Here is a 20,220-nt window from a genome sequence, read left to right as displayed (position 1 = left end):
CACTAAGAATTTCACTTGGTTAAAGCCCACCAAACAAAAACGCTAAGGACTGCAGCAGGCATGTATCTTTCACTAACAAATACAGCCATGGGTTGTAAACTCTACAATTCACCAGGAAGGCAAGGCAGTCTGGGAAATATGCAGATAAGGCTTTACTAGCCGTGTGTTAATTTAACACTGAAAAGTGTAGGCCAGTATAGACACTGGACTGGTGTTAAATTTAACACTGGAGAATTTGCTGTTTACAAATATTCCGCTGATAAAAACACAAAGGTTATTGGATATCTATTTGTAGAAGTGTTTGCATAGGCCTATGCCTATTAATAGAGAATTATGCAAAACCTGGCAATCCTTGATTCGGAGACACGGTATAGCCTACCTACCCTTATCATATTCTAGTCATTTGGCAGACGCTCTTATCCAGAGCGACTTACAGGAGCGATTAGGGTGCCTTGCTCAAGCACATATCAACATTCGAACCAGCAACTTTTCGGTTACTGGCCCAACGCTCTTAACCGCTAGGGTATCTGCCGCCCCACACACTACTGGTCAAAAGTTTTAGAACACCTACTCATTCAAGGGTATTTCTTTATTTTTTACTATTTTCTACATTTTAGAATAATAGTGAAGACATCAAAACTATGAAATAACACAGATGGAATCATGTAGTAACCAAAAAAGTGTTCAACAAATCAAAATATATTATATATTTGAGATTCTTCAAATAGCTAGCCTTTGCCTTTGACATCTTTGCACACTCTTGGCATTCTCTCAACCAGCTTCACCTGGAATGCTTTTCCAACAGTCTTGAAGGAGTTCCCACATATGCTGAGCACTTGTTGGATGCGTTTCCTTCACTCTGCGGTCCGACTAATCCAAAACCATCTCAATTGGGTTGAGGTTGGGTGATTGTGGAGGCCAGGTCATCTGATGCAGCACTCCATCACTTTCCTTCTTGGTAAAATAGCCCTTAAACAGCCTGGAGGTGTGTTGGGTCATTGTCCTGTTGAAAAACAAATGATAGTTCCACTAAGCCCAAACCAGATGGGATGGCGTATTGCTGCAGAATGCTGTGGTATTAAGTGCGCCTTGAATTCTAAATAAATCACAGACAGAGTCACCAGCAAAGCACCGCCACACCTCCTCCATGCTTTACGGTGGGAAATACACATGAGATCATCCATTCATCCACACCGCATCTCACAAAGACACAGCGGTTGTAACCAATTTGGACTCCAGACCAGAGGACAAATTTTCACCAGTCCATTGCTCGTGTTTCTTGGCTCAAGCAAGTCTCTTCTTATTATTGGTGTCCTTTAGTCGTGGTTTCTTTGCAGCAATTCAACCATGAAGGCCTGATTCACACAGTCTCCTCTGAACAGTTGATGTTGAGATGTGTCTGTTACTTGAACTCTGTGAAGCATTTACTTGGGCTCCAATTTCTGAGGCTGGTACCTCTAATGAACTTATCCTCTGCAGCAGAGGTAACTCTTGGTCTTCAATTCCTGTGGCAGTCCTCAGGAGAGCCAGTTTCATCATACCGCTTGATGTTTTTTTCTTCTTCACAGGATTGGGCAGGGATGCAGCATTGTGAGGCTCGTTGGATGTACTGCCAAATTCTCTAAAACAACATTAGAGGTGTCTTATGGTGGAGAAACTAACATTAAATTCTCTGGCAACAGCTCTGGTGGACATTCCTGCGGTCAGCATGCCAATTGTACAGTCACTCAAAACTTGAGACATCTGTGGCATTGTGTTGTGCAACAAAATTACACATTTTAAAGTGGCTTTTTGTTGTCCCCAGCACAAGGTGCACCTGTGTACTGATCATGCTCTTTAATCAGGCTCTTTGTATGCCACACCTGTCAAGTGGATGGATTATCTTGGCAAAGGAGAAACGCTCACTAACAGGGATATAAACACATTTGTGCACAACTTTTTTGGAAAAATAAGCTTTTTGTATGTATGGCAAATGTCTGGGATGTTTTATTTCAGCTCATGAAACTAACACTTAACATTTTGCGTTTATGTTTTTGTTGCGTGTAATTCCACTGACACTCGAATGGACTGTGTGCATCTGACCTACAAATTGAGAGATTATTCAGACAAAATCCTAGTTGCTGTTGTTTTTTTGGAGGGGGAAGGCTGAAAATCTACGTGTATGAATACAGGCACTTTCGGGGCAAAGATACGTCTTTCTAAACTGAAATTAGACGTGGTTCAGGCTGCTAATTGATCCGAACTAAAATGGAGTAACGTTTTCACCTTCCAACATGGCAGACGTATATACCCATTTTCTCCAATCACATGGCAGGGTTCTCCTCGGGGAGCACATCCGGTGGCGTTTCCTGTGTTTGTAAATTGAAAGAAATTGGAACTCAGGCCACGGGCGTCGAAACACGACAAACGAGGAAAATTTAAAGGTAAACACCAAAAAACGACGTTTGAATATCACAAATGGTTTGACTTATTGTATGTTTAGTCGTGTATCAGGCAATATTTGACAGATTCGGCCTCCGTCTCTAAGCAAAAAAGCAGTGACTGACACGACTTGTTAGCTTGACAACAGGGGAGGGGGAGTACGCATCGACCATCACGAATGAATGTCTTTATCGGGAAATCTTGCTGTACTAGCTGCTTAGTCGTTTTGTGGCTCATCCGATCGCAATCCTCAAACTATTGTTTTATATAGCTGGCTGTATTTATCCGGATCTAATCATATCGAAATTGCCTAACGATATCATTCTATTTCGATTTGTTGATGGATGGCAACTGAAGTTAGTAAGATGTAATGATGTACGTGGAAGCCACTACTAGCTAACGTTAGCTACGCCGTTATTAGCTAGCTATCTGTTTCTGTTTTGGCTAGCGGTTAGTTAGCCTCTCGATGATTTGTATCCGAGTTATGATTACATTAACAATTTTGTCACTAGCAGAGTCTCTTAACCTGAGCGATTTACAATTAGTGTAATAATCTTTAAATGATTATAAGATTACGAGAAAATCATTTTAATTGTTGGGTTGTCATTTAAATGTATCTTCAAGTAGCTAACGTTAGAATTTCTACCATTGCAGGATAACTAGCAAACGTTAGCTAACCAGTTACGTTTATTAAATCTGTTTCACTGTATATTACTACTTGATGGTCCATTGCCTTGCCACACTAGCTAGTTATTTCGTTAACTTCACCAATTACGAAGTTAGTCAGTAGCTAGCTGCATCCAGGGAAAATTGCTTATATTTGTAACGATAACTAGACATTAGTGTTGCTGCTGGCTGCATGTAATAATGTTAGCTAACTATGGGGTTGCTAAAAGATAGCTTTAGGCTTTCCCTGGATCATTATTTAGCCAGAGCCATATTATTTGACTTGTTATTACATTGCATATATTTAGCTAGCTAGAGTTAGGTCAACTTTTTAAATTTGGAATATCTGAATACATGGCTCTGGCCATAGGCATTAACTTTCCAATGTTGGTGCCATTGGTTTAATTTGTAAAATGTTTTTCAGCTGTATGGCTATTCTCAATCATGGTAGTCAGGTTAACCTAACTATCTACAGTATCAGCGTTTTGTCCCAAATTCATGGTAGCTAGCTATACTGTTATAGTTCTTACACCTGTTTGCTAGCTAACATTAGCTATATGATTATGTACACAATTGGAATTGGGTGCCTGACTGAATTGCTTGACCATCCCATTTTGGATATTAGCTAGATGTGTTGTATTAATGTGACCCGTGTTCAGGGCTTGTAGGAGCAGCTCTTTCAGAATCATATTTCATAGCTAGCAAAGTGACCTGATGACAGTGACAAACAAGGAGTAAACCAAATGACCTTCTACAGTTATTATGGAGATGCTAGTTTTTGAGTTATAATTGGGTTTTGTGTGATTGGAGCAGTTACAATCTGTGATTCATTGCTGGTTTTATTGTTTTTTAAAATCATTTCATTATTATTGAATGTATTTTCATGTATTGTCCACATCCTCCTCTTCCTCAGTTTTAGTGCTAGATGAGTGAGGTGGGTGTGGCCCCCCGTCAGACTGACCATCCTGATTGACGGATCCCTGGATGACCTTGTCCCCGCCCCCATCCCCGCCCTCACATACACCGTTCCCACTGCAATGTCACACCTGCCCAGCAGCTCAGTCCGCGACCATATGAAATGGGTTTGTTTTCCAACAAAAAAATAAATAAAATGGCTACAAACAACATGCCTACTATTAGGCAACATTATACAGTATCTTTTGTCACTCAGGATGTGGTCGTCATAAAATGTAAAGTGCCTGATTTTTTATTTTTATCATTTGGTTTCATACTGTTTCTGGTGTAACTGTGGCCTATGACAGTCTGAGTGTTTGTCTTCTCATTTGTTTATCTCCTCTACACCCAGACTGGTTCTGTTTTATATATTTTCTAAATGTCTGATTGGTACTGGATTTCCCTGACTCGGGCTCGGTTCTGTTCCTAGGCGGGGTTGCTTGGCTGTGAGGCTGTTCTCTCCAGTATGGCCCTGATGCAGGCCAGCTCCATGGCCGGTCCGCCCAAGAAGATGATGGCTCCACTCGGCCATGGACCACCACCCCAGAGGGATGGTTTAGACCGCGGTCCTCAGAGCCACATGATCCTGCCATCTGGAATGAGCTGTCCACCCCTGGTTAGGAGGAGCTGGGGCAATGCAGAGGGGGAGGAGGGAACTTTGTTGTTTATCATTGTCACCCACTGAAAGAACAACAAATTAGAAATGGATATATTTCCCATTGGCTAGGTCTCAGTAGTAACTTACTGTGGCCTGCTAATATGCCTATGTCTTCATTAATGATTTAAAGAGGCTGCCAGATTATGTACACCATTTAAAAGTAGTCATAGGTTACCTTCTGTATTTCTGTCTTTTGCCAATTTTTTTTTCTTTTCTGTTCATTATTATTTGTTTTCCCAGCATAATCATGTAAATGATTCTAAAATATCCTGTGGTTCATGTTTAAATTTCACACATTTAGAAAACATTCCTTGCTTTCCGTTCTTGTTTTGTTTCTGTCTTGAAATGTAGGCCTTATCAGTAAGGTCATTTCTCATTTTAAGTTTCATGCTATCTCCACCAGGAAGGATGATTCACAGGCTCCTGTCTCCCTCTTGTATGTGCTCCCCAGCTTATCCGGAAGGAGGCTGACTTCCACGCCCCCCGCCTGCTGGACGAGAAGGAGATGAGGGCCAACGAGGACATGCAGCTGAAAAAGAAGAACAGGAAGTCAGGAACTCCGTGTAAAGTGAGAGAGCAAGACGGGAGGGGAGGGAAGGTCAGTGTCTCTGAATTTTAAAGCAAAACAGCCTCTCAGTGTGTTTAGGAGAGATTGTTATAAAAACGGGCTGAAGGTGTGTTTGTGGGTGTTTGGCTCGCTTTTGTGTGTGTGCGACTGACTTTTTTTGTCTCGCTGAGTTGGTGCCTTTGAGTTTGCACATTTTGTGTGGGGGGAGGAGTGCAGACGAGATGTGGAGGGGGTGGGGTTCTCTGGAGAGGAAAGAGGGGGGAGGGGAACACAATAACTGTTATTGTGTTTGAGGGGGGAGCAGTAACATGTGGGAGGGGGTTAACCCTTCTCTAGGTTTTGCTTTAAATGGCCAAAATGGTCAAAACGTTGTTTTAATCCTGTACTACCTTCATTTAATTCAGCCTTTACGTCAGCACTGGCTTTTCTCATACTAAAACGATTGTATCATATGTTTTCTTCTATACAAGAGTGTGAGGGCATGCTTGTTGTGATGATTTAGTAGATTTGTACGTTTTTTTCCTTCTTCTGTATGGTGTATTTAGTCCTACAATTTTATGCTGAGCCACTATTCTGTCATATCCTGCCTAGGTGGTTGTTGTGGATGAGAATGGTAACTGTCCAATATCCAAAGTGCAGAAGAACTTCATCTGTGATCACTGTTACGGAGCATTTAGGAGTGGATATCACCTGAAGAGACACATTCTCATTCATACAGGTATGTGTCCCAACCACAATGGCCTACTTCTGGAAGTTTTCCATTACCAGTTAGGGAGATGTTTAATATGCTTAGCTAATACAGTACGAAAATACATAAGGCCAGCAGAAACACCCGTTTGAATTAAAGTGACCAGTGATTTTAATCTTATTCGATGGCCTCCAAAAAGAGATTGTCTAGTGTCAGATTTTCATTCACAGTTTTTGGTGTTCTCTGTGGGGACCTTTCACTAAAACTGGTACTCTTCGGTTTAGGGGAGAAGCCGTATGCTTGTGGCATATGTGACATGAGGTTTATTCAGCGTTACCACCTGGAGAGACACAGCCTCATTCACACGGGTATGCGTCCTCTTACCGTACCCATCTCTCACTAAACAGGCTACACCTGTAGTGCTGCACCGGAACCCAAGTGTACAGGGTTTTCAGTGTTCTTTTGTCATTTGGACAGTAATTTCCAACAAAGCTCAACATTCCTTTCACCTCAACTATGTGAAGGAGAGGGTTATCACAAATGTACAAATGGGTCCCCCAACACCAATGAGAGTACAAATGAAAGATCTAGTTGGTACAAATGTTTATAGATTGGCCATAGGAGGCTGCACAAAGGTCACAGTTTTAGGACAATGTTGCTTTTAGTAGGTTGTGTTGCTAGTTTAGCAGTAGCTTTTTGTACGCAGTATGAGATTTTGAATAGAATTTACTGCATGGACATCAAGCGACTGATTTTCTGAGGCATTTTGTAATATTGGTAAGTAGACCATTTGAAGAGTGGTCTATAGCTTCTCCTATATTGGAAAATAAAACAATGCTTTACACGTTTGCATTTTTAATTTACAGTGAAATCTATTTGCTCTAGATTTTTTTTGTTATCTGATATTTGTGAAATTCTCATTTGACCAAAAGCAAGATGCATTCAGATCATAGTCAAGTATTATGGGTGTGTTCATCATTTGGCCATATGTTTATCCTTGTAAATATAACCAATAATCCTACTCAAATTCATTTGAGTGGACAGTTTGCAATTTGGAATAAAACTTTTCCTTTTTCTTTTTTAATTCTGTGCAGATTGAATAGCTAATATTTGTATGCTCTGTGTGTATAGGGGTGAAGCCGTACGCTTGTTCCATGTGTGACATGAGGTTTTTCCAGCGTTACCACCTGGAGAGACACAGCCTCACTCATACGGGTATGAGTCCTCTTTCCGTACCCATCTCACATAAAACAAGCGACCCATTTTACTCCTGTTTGTCATAGAGCAGCCTCTCAGTAGAAATGTATTGAGTGTAAAATCAAAAAGACAGCATGGCAGTTGGGCAGCCTCGGGAGCTCAGGATGTGACAAAGATCTTTATGCTAGGACAAAAACCATGTGGCCTTCATATAGGTAGAAATGCAAACTTAATATACAGTTACTGTGCCTTCAGAAAGTATTCATACCCGTTGACTTATTCCACATTGTTGCGGCCTAAATTCAAAATGGATAACTTTTTTTTCTCTTCTCACCCATCTACACAAAATACCCCATAATGACAGTTCTAACATGTTTTTAGAAATGTTTGCAAATTTATTGAATCTGAAATACATAAATATCTCATTTACATAAGTATTCACACCCCTGAGTCAATACATGTTAGAATCCCCTTTTGCAGTGGTTACAGCTGTGAGCCTTTCTGGGTAAGTCTCTCTAAGAGCTTTGTACACCTGGATTGTACAATATTTGCACATTTCTTCTTTTAAAGATTCTTCAAGCTTTGTCAAATTGGGTGTTGATCATTGCTAGGCATCCATTTAAGTCTTGCCATAGATTTTCAAGACAATTTTATATAAAACTGTAACTAGGCCACTCCGGAACATTCACCCTCTAGGAACTGTCGGATCGCTGTTCGATCGCCCAACCAACTGTTCGATCGCCAAACATTTCTGTACGATAAGCCTTGCGTTCCAATTTTTTTACTTCATCTCCCACTGTTGGCAGTAGATGCACCTGATTCAGCGGACTTGCACGCCGAGTAGGAGACATGTCCCATTTTTAACCATTTTACTGTCAATGTACAAACTCTGCCCTGTTGGGGGTAGCAAATAAAGTGCACTATAGGCCTACCACTGGCCAATCAGATTGCTCAGATTACCGTGTCTGCAGTAACGTAGCGGGTGTAAAGAAAGCTACAGCAAAGTTGATACTGTGCGATTTCTAAACTTTTAAAACCATGACTAGAGAGAGACTGTCAATAACTATAGCGAAGCGCTGCTGATTTTCAGTGAGTTCATGTTTACGTTTTTACTTAGCACTGTCCACACTTTCTATTCAACACTTTTTTTTTTTAAGTCGTTCTCCCTACTGCCACTCGCTCTACAACTAGCGCTGCAGTAGCAATGAATTTATTAGCGGCTTGCATCTTTTATATCAAGGAATATTTAATTTGTCTGGTCATAGGAGTAACAACATACATTTTTGCATGAGATAGAAACAAGGCGGTGCAACTCGAATTTTGCCATCAGCTGGAAGACCTTTTTTGGTCAGTGTCAGTGGAGGAAAGAGAGAGCGGAGGGATGTTGAGAGGCGGACCGTTACTCTGCTGCCCTCTCCCGCCGCTGAGTCTGACCATAAAATGCAGGCTCCATCAGCCCAGCGAAATAAAAATATAAAGCAAATTATTTAAATGTAAGCTCACTTATTTTTTTTATATAACCTTTATTTTACTAGGCAAGCCAGTTAAGAACAAATTCTTATTTACAATGACGGCCTACCAAAAGGCAAATGGCCGCCTGCGGGGATGGGGGCTGGCATTAAAAATATAGGACAGAACACACATCACGACAAGAGACACTACATAAAGAGAGACCTAAGACAACAACATAGCATGGCAGCAACACAGACAACACAACATGGTGGCAGCAACACATGCCAACACACCATGGTACAAACATTATTGCGCACAGACAACAGCACAACGGGCAGGAAGGTAGAGACAACAATACATCACGTGAAGCAGCAACAACTGTCAGTGAGTGTCCATGTTTGAGTCTTTGAATGAAGAGTCCAGTTTGAGTGTTTATTGCAGCTCGTTCCAGTCTCTAGCTGCAGCGAACTGAAAAGAGGAGCGACCCAGGGATGTGTGTGCTTTGGGGATCTTTAACAGAATGTGACTGGCAGGACGGGTGTTGGATGTGGAGGATGAGGGCTGCAGTAGATATCTCAGATATGGGGGAGTGAGGCCTAAGAGGGTTTTATAAATAAGCAACAACCAGTGGGTCTTGCGACGGGTATACAGAGATGACCAGTTTACAGAGGAGTTTAGAGTGAAGTGATTTGTCTTATAAGGAGCATTGGTGGCAAATCTGATGGCCGAATGGCAAAGAACATCTAGCCGCTCGAGAGCACCCTTACCTGCCAATCTATAAATTACATCTCCATAATCTAGCATGGGTCGGATGGTCATCTGAATCAGGGTTCGTTTGGCAGCTGGGGTGAAAGAGGAGCGATTACGATAGAGGAAACCAATTCTAGATTTAACTTTAGCCTACAGCTTTGATATGTGCTGAGAGAAGGGAGTATGCCTAGACGGTACACTGTCCAAGTACTTGTATGGGTTGACTACCTCAAGCTCTAAAACAGGGCTGTCCAACCCTGCTCCTGGAGAGCTACCGTCCTGTAGGTTTTCACTCCCTCCCTCATCTAGCGCACCTGATTTTAAAAATGAGCTAGTTGATGCGCTGTATCAGGTTGGTTATACCCGGGGTTAGAGTGTGAACCTACAGGAGGGTAGCTCTTCAGGAGCAGGGTTGCGCAGCCCTGCTCTAAACCCATCAGAGGTTGTAATCACACCTGTAGTAATCACACTTAGCTGTGCCTCACACAAGTAATACATTAACTGGTTTATTACCGGTGTGATCATATTGCCTACCTCAAATGTTGAAATATAATTAAAAAGTAGTCTGAGAAGAACAAGAATGCATTTAGGGCAATTCAAGCAAAGCTAATATGCAGCTATAATGTTTTGGGCCTGTAGCCTACAGCACAAATGCCATTCCTACAGTACTGTTTTTAATAGGTTGATGTTGCATAGGCTTATGTTTTTTTTTAAAGTCGCGTTACAAAAAAATCTGAAAGGTAGATCTCTGCTTGCATTTTGACTCAGTGATCTCGACTCAAAAGGTTGGTGACCACTGCTCTACGATTGTGCCTGTGTGCTTAGCTCTATTCCATTTTTCATTTTGTTTTTTACAAATACAGTGGGGAGAACAAGTATTTGATACACTGCCAATTTTGCAGGTTTTCCTACTTACAAAGCATGTAGAGGTCTGTAATTTTTTTTATCATAGGTACACTTCAACTGTGAGACGGAATCTAAAACGAAAATCACATTGTATAATTTTTAAGTAATTAATTAGCATTTTATTGCATGACATAAGTATTTGATCACCTACCAACCAGTAAGAATTCCGGCTCTCACAGACCTGTTAGTTTTTCTTTAAGAAGCCCTCCTGTTCTCCACTCATTACCTGTATTAACTGCACCTGTTTGAACTTGTTACCTGTATAAAAGACACCTGTCCACACACTCAAACAGACTCCAACCTCTCCATAATGGCCAAGACCAGAGAGCTGTGTAAGGATATCAGGGATAAAATTGTAGACCTGCACAAGGCTGGGGTGGGCTACAGTACAATAGGCAAGCAGCTTGGTGAGAAGGCAACAACTGTTGGCGCAATTATTAGAAAATGGAAGAAGTTCAAGATGACGGTCAATCACCCTCGGTCTGTGGCTCCATGCAAGATCTCACCTCATGGGGCATCAATGATCATGAGGAAGGTGAGGGATCAGCCCAGAACTACACGGCAGGACCTGGTCAATGACCTGAAGAGAGCTGGGACCACAGTCTCAAAGAAAACCATTAGTAACACACTACGCCGTCATGGATTAAAATCCTGCAGCGCACGCAAGGTCCCCCTGCTCAAGCCAGCTGGATGATCCAGAGGAGGAATGGGAGAAGGTCATGTGGTCTGATGAGACAAAAATAGAGCTTTTTGGTCTAAACTCCACTCGCCGTGTTTGGAGGAAGAAGAAGGATGAGTACAACCCCAAGAACACCATCCCAACCGTGAAGCATGGAGGTGGAAACATCATTCTTTGGGGATGCTTTTCTGCAAAGGGGACAGGACAACTGCACCGTATTGAGGGGATGATGGATGGGGCCATGTATCGCGAGATCTTGGCCAACAACCTCCTTCCCTCAGTAAGAGCATGCATGACAACGACCCGAAACACACAGCCAGGGCAACTAAGGAGTGGCTCCGTAAGAAGCATCTCAAGGTCCTGGAGTGGCCTAGCCAGTCTCCAGACCTGAACCCAATAGAAAATCTTTGGAGGGAGCTGAAAGTCCGTATTGCCCAGCAACAGCCCCGAAACCTGAAGGATCTGGAGAAGGTCTGTATGGAGGAGTGGGCCAAAATCCCTGCTGAAGTGTGTGCAAACCTGGTCAAGAACTACAGGAAACGTATGATCTCTGTAATTGCAAACAAAGGTTTCTGTACCAAATATTAAGTTCTGCTTTTCTGATGTATCAAATACTTATGTCATGCAATAAAATGCTAATTAATTACTTAAAAATCATACAATGTGATTTTCTTGATTTTTGTTTTAGATTCCGTCTCTCACAGTTGAAGTGTACCTATGATAAAAAATTACAGACCTCTACGTGCTTTGTAAGTAGGAAAACCTGCAAAATCGGCAGTGTATCAAATACTTGTTCTCCACACTGTATATATATATATTTTTAACTAGTTCTTGCCGATGACAAGCATACCCATAAAATGATGCAGCCACCGCAATGCTTGAAAATATGGGGTGTGGTAATCAGTGATGTGTTGTTGGATTTGCCCAAACAAAACACTTTGTATTCAGGACATAAAGTACATTTCTTTGCCACATTTTTTGCAGTTTTACTTTGGTTTCTTATTGCAAACAGGATGCATGTTTTGGAATATTTTTTTTCTGTACATGCTTCCTTTTCACTCTGTCATTTAGGTTAGCATTGTGGAGTAGCTACAATGTTGATCAATCCTCAGTTTTCTCCAAGCTGTTTTAAAGTCACCATTGATAGCATGGTGAAATCCCTGAGTGGTTTCTTTCCTCTCCAGCAATTGAGTTAGGAAGGGCGTCTATCTTTTATAGTGACTGGGTGTATTGCTACACCATCCAAAGTGTAACTGTTTTAATTTAACTAGGCAAGTCAGTTAAGAACAAATTCTTATTTACAATGACGGCCTACACTGGGCCCGGATGATGCTGGGCCAATTGTGCGCCACCCTATGGGACTCCCAATCACAGCCGGTTGTGATACAGCCTGGATTCGAACCGGGGTGTCTAGTGACGCCTTAAGCACTGAGATGCAGTGCCTTAGACTGCTGCGCCACTCAGGAAATGTAATGTCTTAATTTTTTTGTATTTATTATAAAAAAATGAACCCATCTGCCAATAGGTGACCTTTGCGAGGCATTGGAAAACCTCCCTGGTCTTTGGTTGAATCTGTGTTTGAAATGCACTGCTTGACTGAGGAACCTTACAATTATCTGTATGTGTGGGGTACAGAGATGAGGTAGTTTATTCAAAAAATGATGTTAAACAATATTATTGTACACAGGGAGTCCATGCAACTTATGTGACTTCTTAATTAAGCACATTTTTACTCCTGAACTTTAGGCTTGCCTTTTTAAAAGGGGTTGAATACTTATTGATTCAAGACATTTCATATTTTCATTTTTAATTAATTTATATATAAAAAATCCGAAAACATCATTCCACTTTGGCATTATGGGGGTATCGTGTGTGTAGGCCAGTAAAACACAATCTCTATTTAATCCGTCTTAAATTCAGGCTGTAACACAACAAAATGTGGAAAAAGTCAAGAGCTGTGAATACTTTCTGAAGGCACTGTATATGTATTTAAATTGTTTAAAACTATCGGACTCATGGGGCAAAAGTCAGTCTCTTGCCAACAGAGGGAATGGTCTCTTGATGTCCAAGCCTGGCACATTACTTACTGGTCGTTGTTCATGGCTAGGTATTGTAATTGATAATGGCTTGAAGTTGGTACAGATTATTACTGATGACAATTCTTTTTTTTTTTTTTGGTAAAAACTTATTTTGATGTCAGTGAAGGGTTTCCTCTTTTACACTTTGCCAGCTAACATTTCTGTGGTTAATTCCCAATTGTTGCCATTGAACCCAAATTGAATTTGATTGGGCATAAAACATTTTCTTGTTTTAACCTTAAATACACACTAAAGTTTTTGTCTCCAGGGGTTAAGACATGGCAACAAACATTTGACCTCTAGTACTAGAACTAATCAGTCCTTACATTTGTGTGAAAGGTATATGGTTATAGTTTGGGAGTTGGGTATTGTTTTGTGTTCCACTTTATGCAATAGGAACACTAGCTAATATATTGATACTCTGTGTGCATAGGGGTGAAGCCGTTTGCTTGCAACATGTGTGACATGAGATTCTTCCAGCGTTACCACCTGGCGAGACACAGCCTCACTCATACGGGTACTGGTCCGCACACCGTACCCCTCTTAACAATGGGCTATAAACACTGATGCTGCACTTAAGCACCAATACACAGGTTCCTTATGTTGTACTTGCGTAGGCCACGACAAACTAGAGTTTAAAACCGCTTAACAATTTGTGGCTTTCAATTAATATCTCTGGATTCACTATCTTGGCAATTTCATTGTCTTGGTAAATTGCCAAACCAACCCTTTAGTAGGATAGTGCATTAATAAGCTATATTTGTATACTCAAATGACTGAGGTATGCTGGTAATTGTTTTGAATTACTTTATAGCCCTTTTTAAATATTTTGAGTGCATTCATAAAGTATTCAGACACCTTCGCCTTTCCACATTTTGATATGCTACAGCCTTATTCTAAAATTGATCAAATATTTTTTCCCCTCATCAATCTACACATACTACCCCATAATTACAAAGTGAAAACAGGTTTTTAGACATTTTTGCAAATGTATTAAAATTAGAGAACAGGCATACCTTATTTACGTAGGTATTCATACCCTTTGCTATGACACTCAAATTTGAGCTCCGGTGTATCTTGTTTCCATTGATCATCCTTGATGTTTCTACAACTTGATTGGAGTCCATCTGTGGTAAGTTCAATTGGACATGATTTGGAAAGGCACACACCTGTCTATAGAGGGCCCCACAGTTGACAGTGCATGTCAGAGCAAAAACCAAGCCATGAGGTCAAAGGAATTGTCCGTTGAGCTCCGAGACAGGATTGTGTCGAGGCACAGATCTGGGGATGGGTACCAAAACATTTCTGGAGCATTGAAGCTCCCCAAGAACACAGTGGCCGCCATCATTCTTAAATGGAAGAAGTTTGGAACCACTAAGACTCTTCCTAAAGCTGGCTGCCAGGCCAAACTGCGGAGAAGGGCCTTGGTCAGGGAGGTGACCAAGAACCCGATGGTCACTCTAACAGACCTCCAGAGTTCCTCTGTGGAGATGGGAGAACCTTCCAGAAGGACAACCATCTCTGCAGCACTCCACCAATCAGGCCTCTATGGAAGAGTGGCAAGACGGAAGCCACTCCTCAGTAAAAGGCACATGACAGCCCACTTGGAGTTTGCCAAAAGGCACGTAAAGGACTCCGACCCCAAGAAACAAGATTCTCTGGTCTGAAACCAATAACTTTTTGGCCTGAATGCTAAGAGTCACGTCTGGAGGAAACCTGGCATCATCCCTACGGTGAAGCATGGTGGCAGCATTCTGCTCTTGGATGTTTTTCAGTGGCAGGGACTGTGAGACTAGTCAGGATCAAGGGAAGATGAACGGAGCAAAGTACAAAAATGATCAAATATTAGAGAGTGGTGTGTTAATGTGTTTTATACATCTGTTTTTTCTAGTCAGTGATCTCAAACCAAGTTTCTCATATTTGATGAAAACCTGCTCCAGAGGACCTCAGAATGGGGTGAAGGTTCACCTTCCAACAGGACAACGACCCTAAGCACATAGCCACTCCAGCATTGTCTTGGCTTCGGGACAAGTCTCAATGTCCATTGGGTTTACCAGCCAGAGCCCGGACTTGAACCCGATCGAACATCTATGGAAATAGCTGTGCAGCAACTCTCCCCATCCAACCTGTTTGAGAGGATCTGCAGAGAAGGATGGGAGAAACTCCCCAAATATAGGTGCGCCAAGCTTGTAGCGTCATACGCAAGAAGACTCGAGGCTGTAATCGCTGCTGAAGGTGCTTCCACAAAGTACTGAGTAAAGGGTCTGAATACTTATGTAAATGTAATGTTTTATTTGTAATAAATTAGCAAAACTTTCTAAACCTGTTTTTGCTATATTGTGTGTAGTTTAATGAGGTGAGAATTATTTAATCCATTTTAGAATAAAGCTAACTTAACAAAATATGGATGAAGTCAAGGGGTTTGAATACTTTCCCGAATCAACTGTTTAATAATGGAATGTATCAGTGCCAGCTTTGCATGGCTATTGTGACGTCTCAGATCATTTTAATTGCTGCCATTGTTCTGGCGCGTCAAGCTTTCTTCGATGAGTGTTAAGGACTACTTAACCACAGGGCAAGATGCAGACTTCTCTAAAGTTGGTGCTCTGTGTGTATAGGGGTGAAGCCATACGCTTGCTCCATGTGTGATCAAAGATTTTTCCAGCGTTACCACCTGGCAAGACACAGCCTCAAACATACGGGTATGGGTCCGCTCACCGTACCCATCTCAGATATTTAGGTACTCCGGTGAAATAATTTGACATAAGACCATCGAGTTTGATTCTTACAAACAATGAAATATTGCAGATGGACTCCAAGAAGCGTTACAGGAACAGCTTTAATTAGTTTTGCAATGTTATGGACACGTTTCACCGCTGCCACTACTTTTAAAATAGGCCACTGAGTTTTCAAAAATGTTTGTCCATATTTTGGTGTCTGGCACAATACAAACCCAGTTAATATATGCATAATGCTCTTAACAAGCCTTATATACTGACATGACTGGTGATCTGTGTGTGTGTGTATAGGGGTGAAGCCGTACGCTTGCTCCATGTGTGACATGAGGTTCTACCAGCGTTACCACCTGTCTCGACACAGCCTCACTCATACGGGTATGGCGTCTGCTCACTGCTACCTTACTGGAGCTAGTGACGCAACATTATTCAGTTGAATGTACATGTTAAGTCCCCAACAGCCCCATGCATTGTCAAATGTTCTGACAAAATGTATTTGTAGGGTTAGGCTACTTTTTTAGCACTCAATTATACAGGATATTCAGTGTTGGATGTCCTTGTGTTGGTAACCCCTTAATCTCAAAGTGAATGGAATGAAGAGGCTTTGTTGGAAACTACTGTCCACTGGAAAGAGCAATCTCCATGTTATCAAATATTAGAGAGTGGTGTGTTAATGTGTTTTATACATCAGTGTTTTTTCTAGTTAGTGATCTCCTAACCAAGTTTCTCATATAATTGACTCGTATTTATAATAAGGAGAGTGATTTATCACCAGATGAGATCAATTTAAGTGATGTTTTTTAGCTTTAGAGAAAGTCTTTGTATGTGATATGAGAAATGTAATTGCAAGTACTCTTAAGGCTAGTTGCACAATCTTTTTTTTCATTGTAGTTCCCCTCAAAGTGATTTGTTTATACAATAGTTTAAGTTGTATAGCAGGAAATCCAGCATGTTAATGTCTACAATACATTTAAAAAATCAGGGAATGCATATTTTAAAACTGACAAAGATGGCTAATGTTTGTCTGCTCTGTGTGTGTTTAGGAGTGAAGCCATATGCTTGTTCCATGTGTGACATGAGGTTTATTCAGCGTTACCAACTGGAGAGACACAGCCTCACTCATACGGGTATGTGTCCTCACTTTAAATCTCTCCCTCTCGCTTCAATCTGACATTGCAAATGCCTTGCATGAGCTCCACTGCAATGTGTGGTTACATGAGTCGTCTATGTCATGTTGGGGTATAATGGAATTGAAGTCATACATATGACTGCATCAAACTCGAGTTTGTATTGTTAAAGGCATTTTATTTCAAAATCAAAGACTATTGTCCCAGCACAGCACTACCAATACTGAGCCTTGATTCCTGTCCGATCTTAGAGAAATATCTTGAATATTGTTTTATGTAGGCAAAAGATTTCCAAGCTAACCACTTTAGGTTTTAATCAAACCCCCAAATCATTGCACAACATTTGTAAATCAGCATCAGATCATATTTAGAAATAAGGCTTGTTATAGTGAAATGAACTAATTTAATCAAGTCCCAGGTCCGATAAAATCTTTGAACCCCCATGTTGAAATTGAGCTTGAGGTCTGGCTAAGAGCCACAACTTCAGGCTGACTGTATTTCCAAAAATCTTTGATGGCGTTTAGGATAGCAGGAGAACCAGACCGCTTCAGGAGTTTGAGACGTCACAATAGCATGCCAAAAATCACATGGTTGTGTCAATGTGTTATGTTTAAATATGTACCAACTGCTTAAAATTTTCACATCAAATGTTCATATGAACAGGATGATGTGAAGCCATGTGTCCACCGGCATTTTCACCCAAAATTCTAATCTAACTCAGCAAAATTGCAATTGTTATTAGCTAAACCATTGGTAGCTAGTAGCCACGCTTAGGCTACAACAGTGATTTTGCTGTGTATTATGGTGGTGTATTAGAGCATTGCCTTTTCTTAGCATTGCCCTTTTGAACATAAACTGCCTAATACTCATTGGGCGCTAAAATCGAGTCCCAATTGGATTAGTAGATTGCACCTTTTTGACCAACTGCTGTAACAAGATTTTCTGTAAAAGAAAATTGTCTGGTGAACAAGACAAATGGTGCTAAGCTTATTTAGCTGCACTAAAGGTAAAGAAATAATCCACTCAAAACTTTTGGTATTTTTTTTCATTCGTCCCAAAATGTTTTGCTTGTCAGCGATCAAGTTTTCAAGATATGGGTCTTTCAAAAAGCTATTTGTCACGTGCCACATCATCATGGTGATGCAAAACGCTTCCTCATGATGTGGAAAGTGATCATTTGGTTCTTGAAAGTCCTATATCGTAACTTGATTGCTGAAATGCGAAACATTTTGGGACCACCAACAGTGCAATAATGAAAAAAAATACCAAAAGATTTGAGTGGATTATTCCTGTAAGATTGATCATTTTTGGCAGTTGAACTTTTTTATACTGAAGTTGGTGCTCTGTGTCTGTGTGTGTGTATAGGGGTGAAGCCATTTGGTTGCACCATGTGTGACAAGAGGTTCTTCCAGCGCTACCACCTGGCCAGACACAGCCTCACTCATATGGGTATGCACCCGCTCACCTTTTCCCTGTAATTAAACCCTAGTATGCAGGGTTGGCAGGATTTATTATTTAGTCATGCACAAAAAAAATATTGTTTTAATATCCCCAAAAAGTTCTTCATTTAATTTCTGTTAAAGATGAGAAGGGTTAGTTTTGCCACCGGGTGGCATCATCAGCTCATGTGATGTGTTATGGTTGTGGACTAAAGCATTGGGGGTGGGGGGGGAACATAAAAAAATCTCTCACTTCATTGGGGGTAACATTTGAAAGATTTGTGAATACCTATTACATTGTGGAAAGTATTGAAAATAGTAGTTGACTACCAATTGATTTACCATCCAAGTATATACATATAACTAAACCTAAAAAATTAGAGGCACTGAAATAATATATTGACGCTCTGTGGGTTTAGGTGTAAAACCTTATGCTTGCACCGTGTGTAACATGAGGTTTGTTCAGCGCTCCCACCTGGTGAGACACAGCCTCAAACATACGGGTATGGGTCCACTCACCGTACCCTTCTCACATATAGAAGATAGTTAAGGATGTTAGTAAAAAAAAAATCACAGGCACACATTCAATAACGATTTAGGACTTTGATCAATAATTATCGTGATTTGCAGTCCTTTTGCAAGTTAACGCCTTTGATGAAGTGTTGTATTGCATCATTGCTATGTTGTACTTGCGAAGTTCCCAGTAGAACTAGGTCATAAGCCGCCACTAGAAAACCACTTTATTTTCGCAACTTCCTAAATTTAAGCACTTTAAGAAGGCCTAGAACTTCCACCAGATAATATAATCCCTTAATCTGTGTTGTATGAGATCATGAAGTGCAATTTCTTACATTCTGAAGTCTGTGGATGGACGCCTTGTCAAATTGTGGTTTGTCATAAACGAATGGCCAATCCTAAATTTTGCACACCTTGTCAACACTTTTTTTGATGAACCCCAAAAACTGCAAGCTATTGAGGTGGTAGTGTAATCAGATTCTAAACGGTCAAAAGCCCGGGAAGTTATTGTGTGGATCGACATCAGTGTTTTTATAAGATATTTATTAAGTACACAGTGCATTCGGAAAGTATTCAGATCCCTTGACATTTTGTTACGTTACAGGTTTATTCTAAAATGGATTAAATAAAAAACATTTCCTCATCAATCTACACAATACCCTGTACGGACAAAGTAAAAACAGGTTTCAGATATTATTATCCTTATTTACATAGGTATTCAGACCTTTTGCTATGAGACTTGAAATTGAGCACAGGTGCATCCTGTTTCCATTTATCATCCTTGATGTTTCTACAACTTCATTGGAGTCCACCTGTGTAAGTTCAATTGAACAGGATTTGGAAAGGCGCACACCTGTTTATATAAGGTCCCACAGTTGACCGTGCATGTCAGAGCAAAAACCAAGCCGTGAGGTCAAAGGAATTGTCTGTGGAGCTCAGACAGGATTGTGTCAAGGTACAGATCTGGGGAAGGGTACCAAAACATTTCTGCAGCATTGAAGCTCCCCAAGAACACAGTGGCTTCCATCATTCTTAAATTGAATAAGTTTGGATCCACCAAGACTCTTCCTAGAGCTGGACGCCCAACCAAACTGAGCAATCTGGGGAGAAGGGCCTTGGTCAGGGAGGTGACCAAGAACCCGATGGTCACTGACAGAGCTCCAGATTTCCTCTGTGCAGATGGGAGAACCTTCCAGAAGGGCAACCATCTCTGCAGCACTCCACCAATCAGGTCTTTATGGTAGAGTGGCCAGACGAAGCCACTCAGTAAAAGGCACATGACAGCCCACTTGGAGTTTGCCAAAAGGCAGCTAAAGGACTCAGACCATGAGAAACAAGATTGGTCTGGTCTGATGAAACCAATATTGAACCTTTTTGGCCTGAATG

At 41.0% G+C, this 20,220-nt stretch overlaps 1 protein-coding gene across 12 annotated transcripts in view; it reads left to right on the top strand.

Annotated features, from left to right (window-relative positions):
- Positions 1-2,317: 2,317 nt before the first annotated feature.
- The window catches only part of LOC120061874 (gastrula zinc finger protein XlCGF57.1-like), a 33,476-nt gene continuing 15,573 nt past the window's right edge, over positions 2,318-20,220 (top strand). For 6 of the 12 annotated variants that reach the window (XM_039011718.1, XM_039011733.1, XM_039011725.1 and 3 more), the window contains exons 1-11: positions 2,318-2,423; positions 4,001-4,169; positions 4,472-4,657; positions 5,151-5,297; positions 5,859-5,985; positions 6,240-6,323; positions 7,087-7,170; positions 13,451-13,534; positions 16,047-16,130; positions 16,796-16,879; positions 18,245-18,328. In XM_039011718.1, the coding sequence (XP_038867646.1) occupies positions 4,125-4,169; positions 4,472-4,657; positions 5,151-5,297; positions 5,859-5,985; positions 6,240-6,323; positions 7,087-7,170; positions 13,451-13,534; positions 16,047-16,130; positions 16,796-16,879; positions 18,245-18,328 (1,009 nt within the window). In that variant the 5' untranslated portion in view covers positions 2,318-2,423; positions 4,001-4,124. The remainder of the gene's footprint in view (positions 2,424-4,000; positions 4,170-4,471; positions 4,658-5,150; positions 5,298-5,858; positions 5,986-6,239; positions 6,324-7,086; positions 7,171-13,450; positions 13,535-16,046; positions 16,131-16,795; positions 16,880-18,244; positions 18,329-20,220) is intronic. The other 6 variants (XM_039011656.1, XM_039011672.1, XM_039011665.1 and 3 more) reach the window with 6 other exon arrangements.

Source organism: Salvelinus namaycush, chromosome 2 (genome assembly GCF_016432855.1).
Source record: "Salvelinus namaycush isolate Seneca chromosome 2, SaNama_1.0, whole genome shotgun sequence".
Classification (NCBI taxonomy): Eukaryota; Metazoa; Chordata; class Actinopteri; order Salmoniformes; family Salmonidae; genus Salvelinus; species Salvelinus namaycush.
This window is presented reverse-complemented; position numbering and strand designations above follow the sequence as displayed.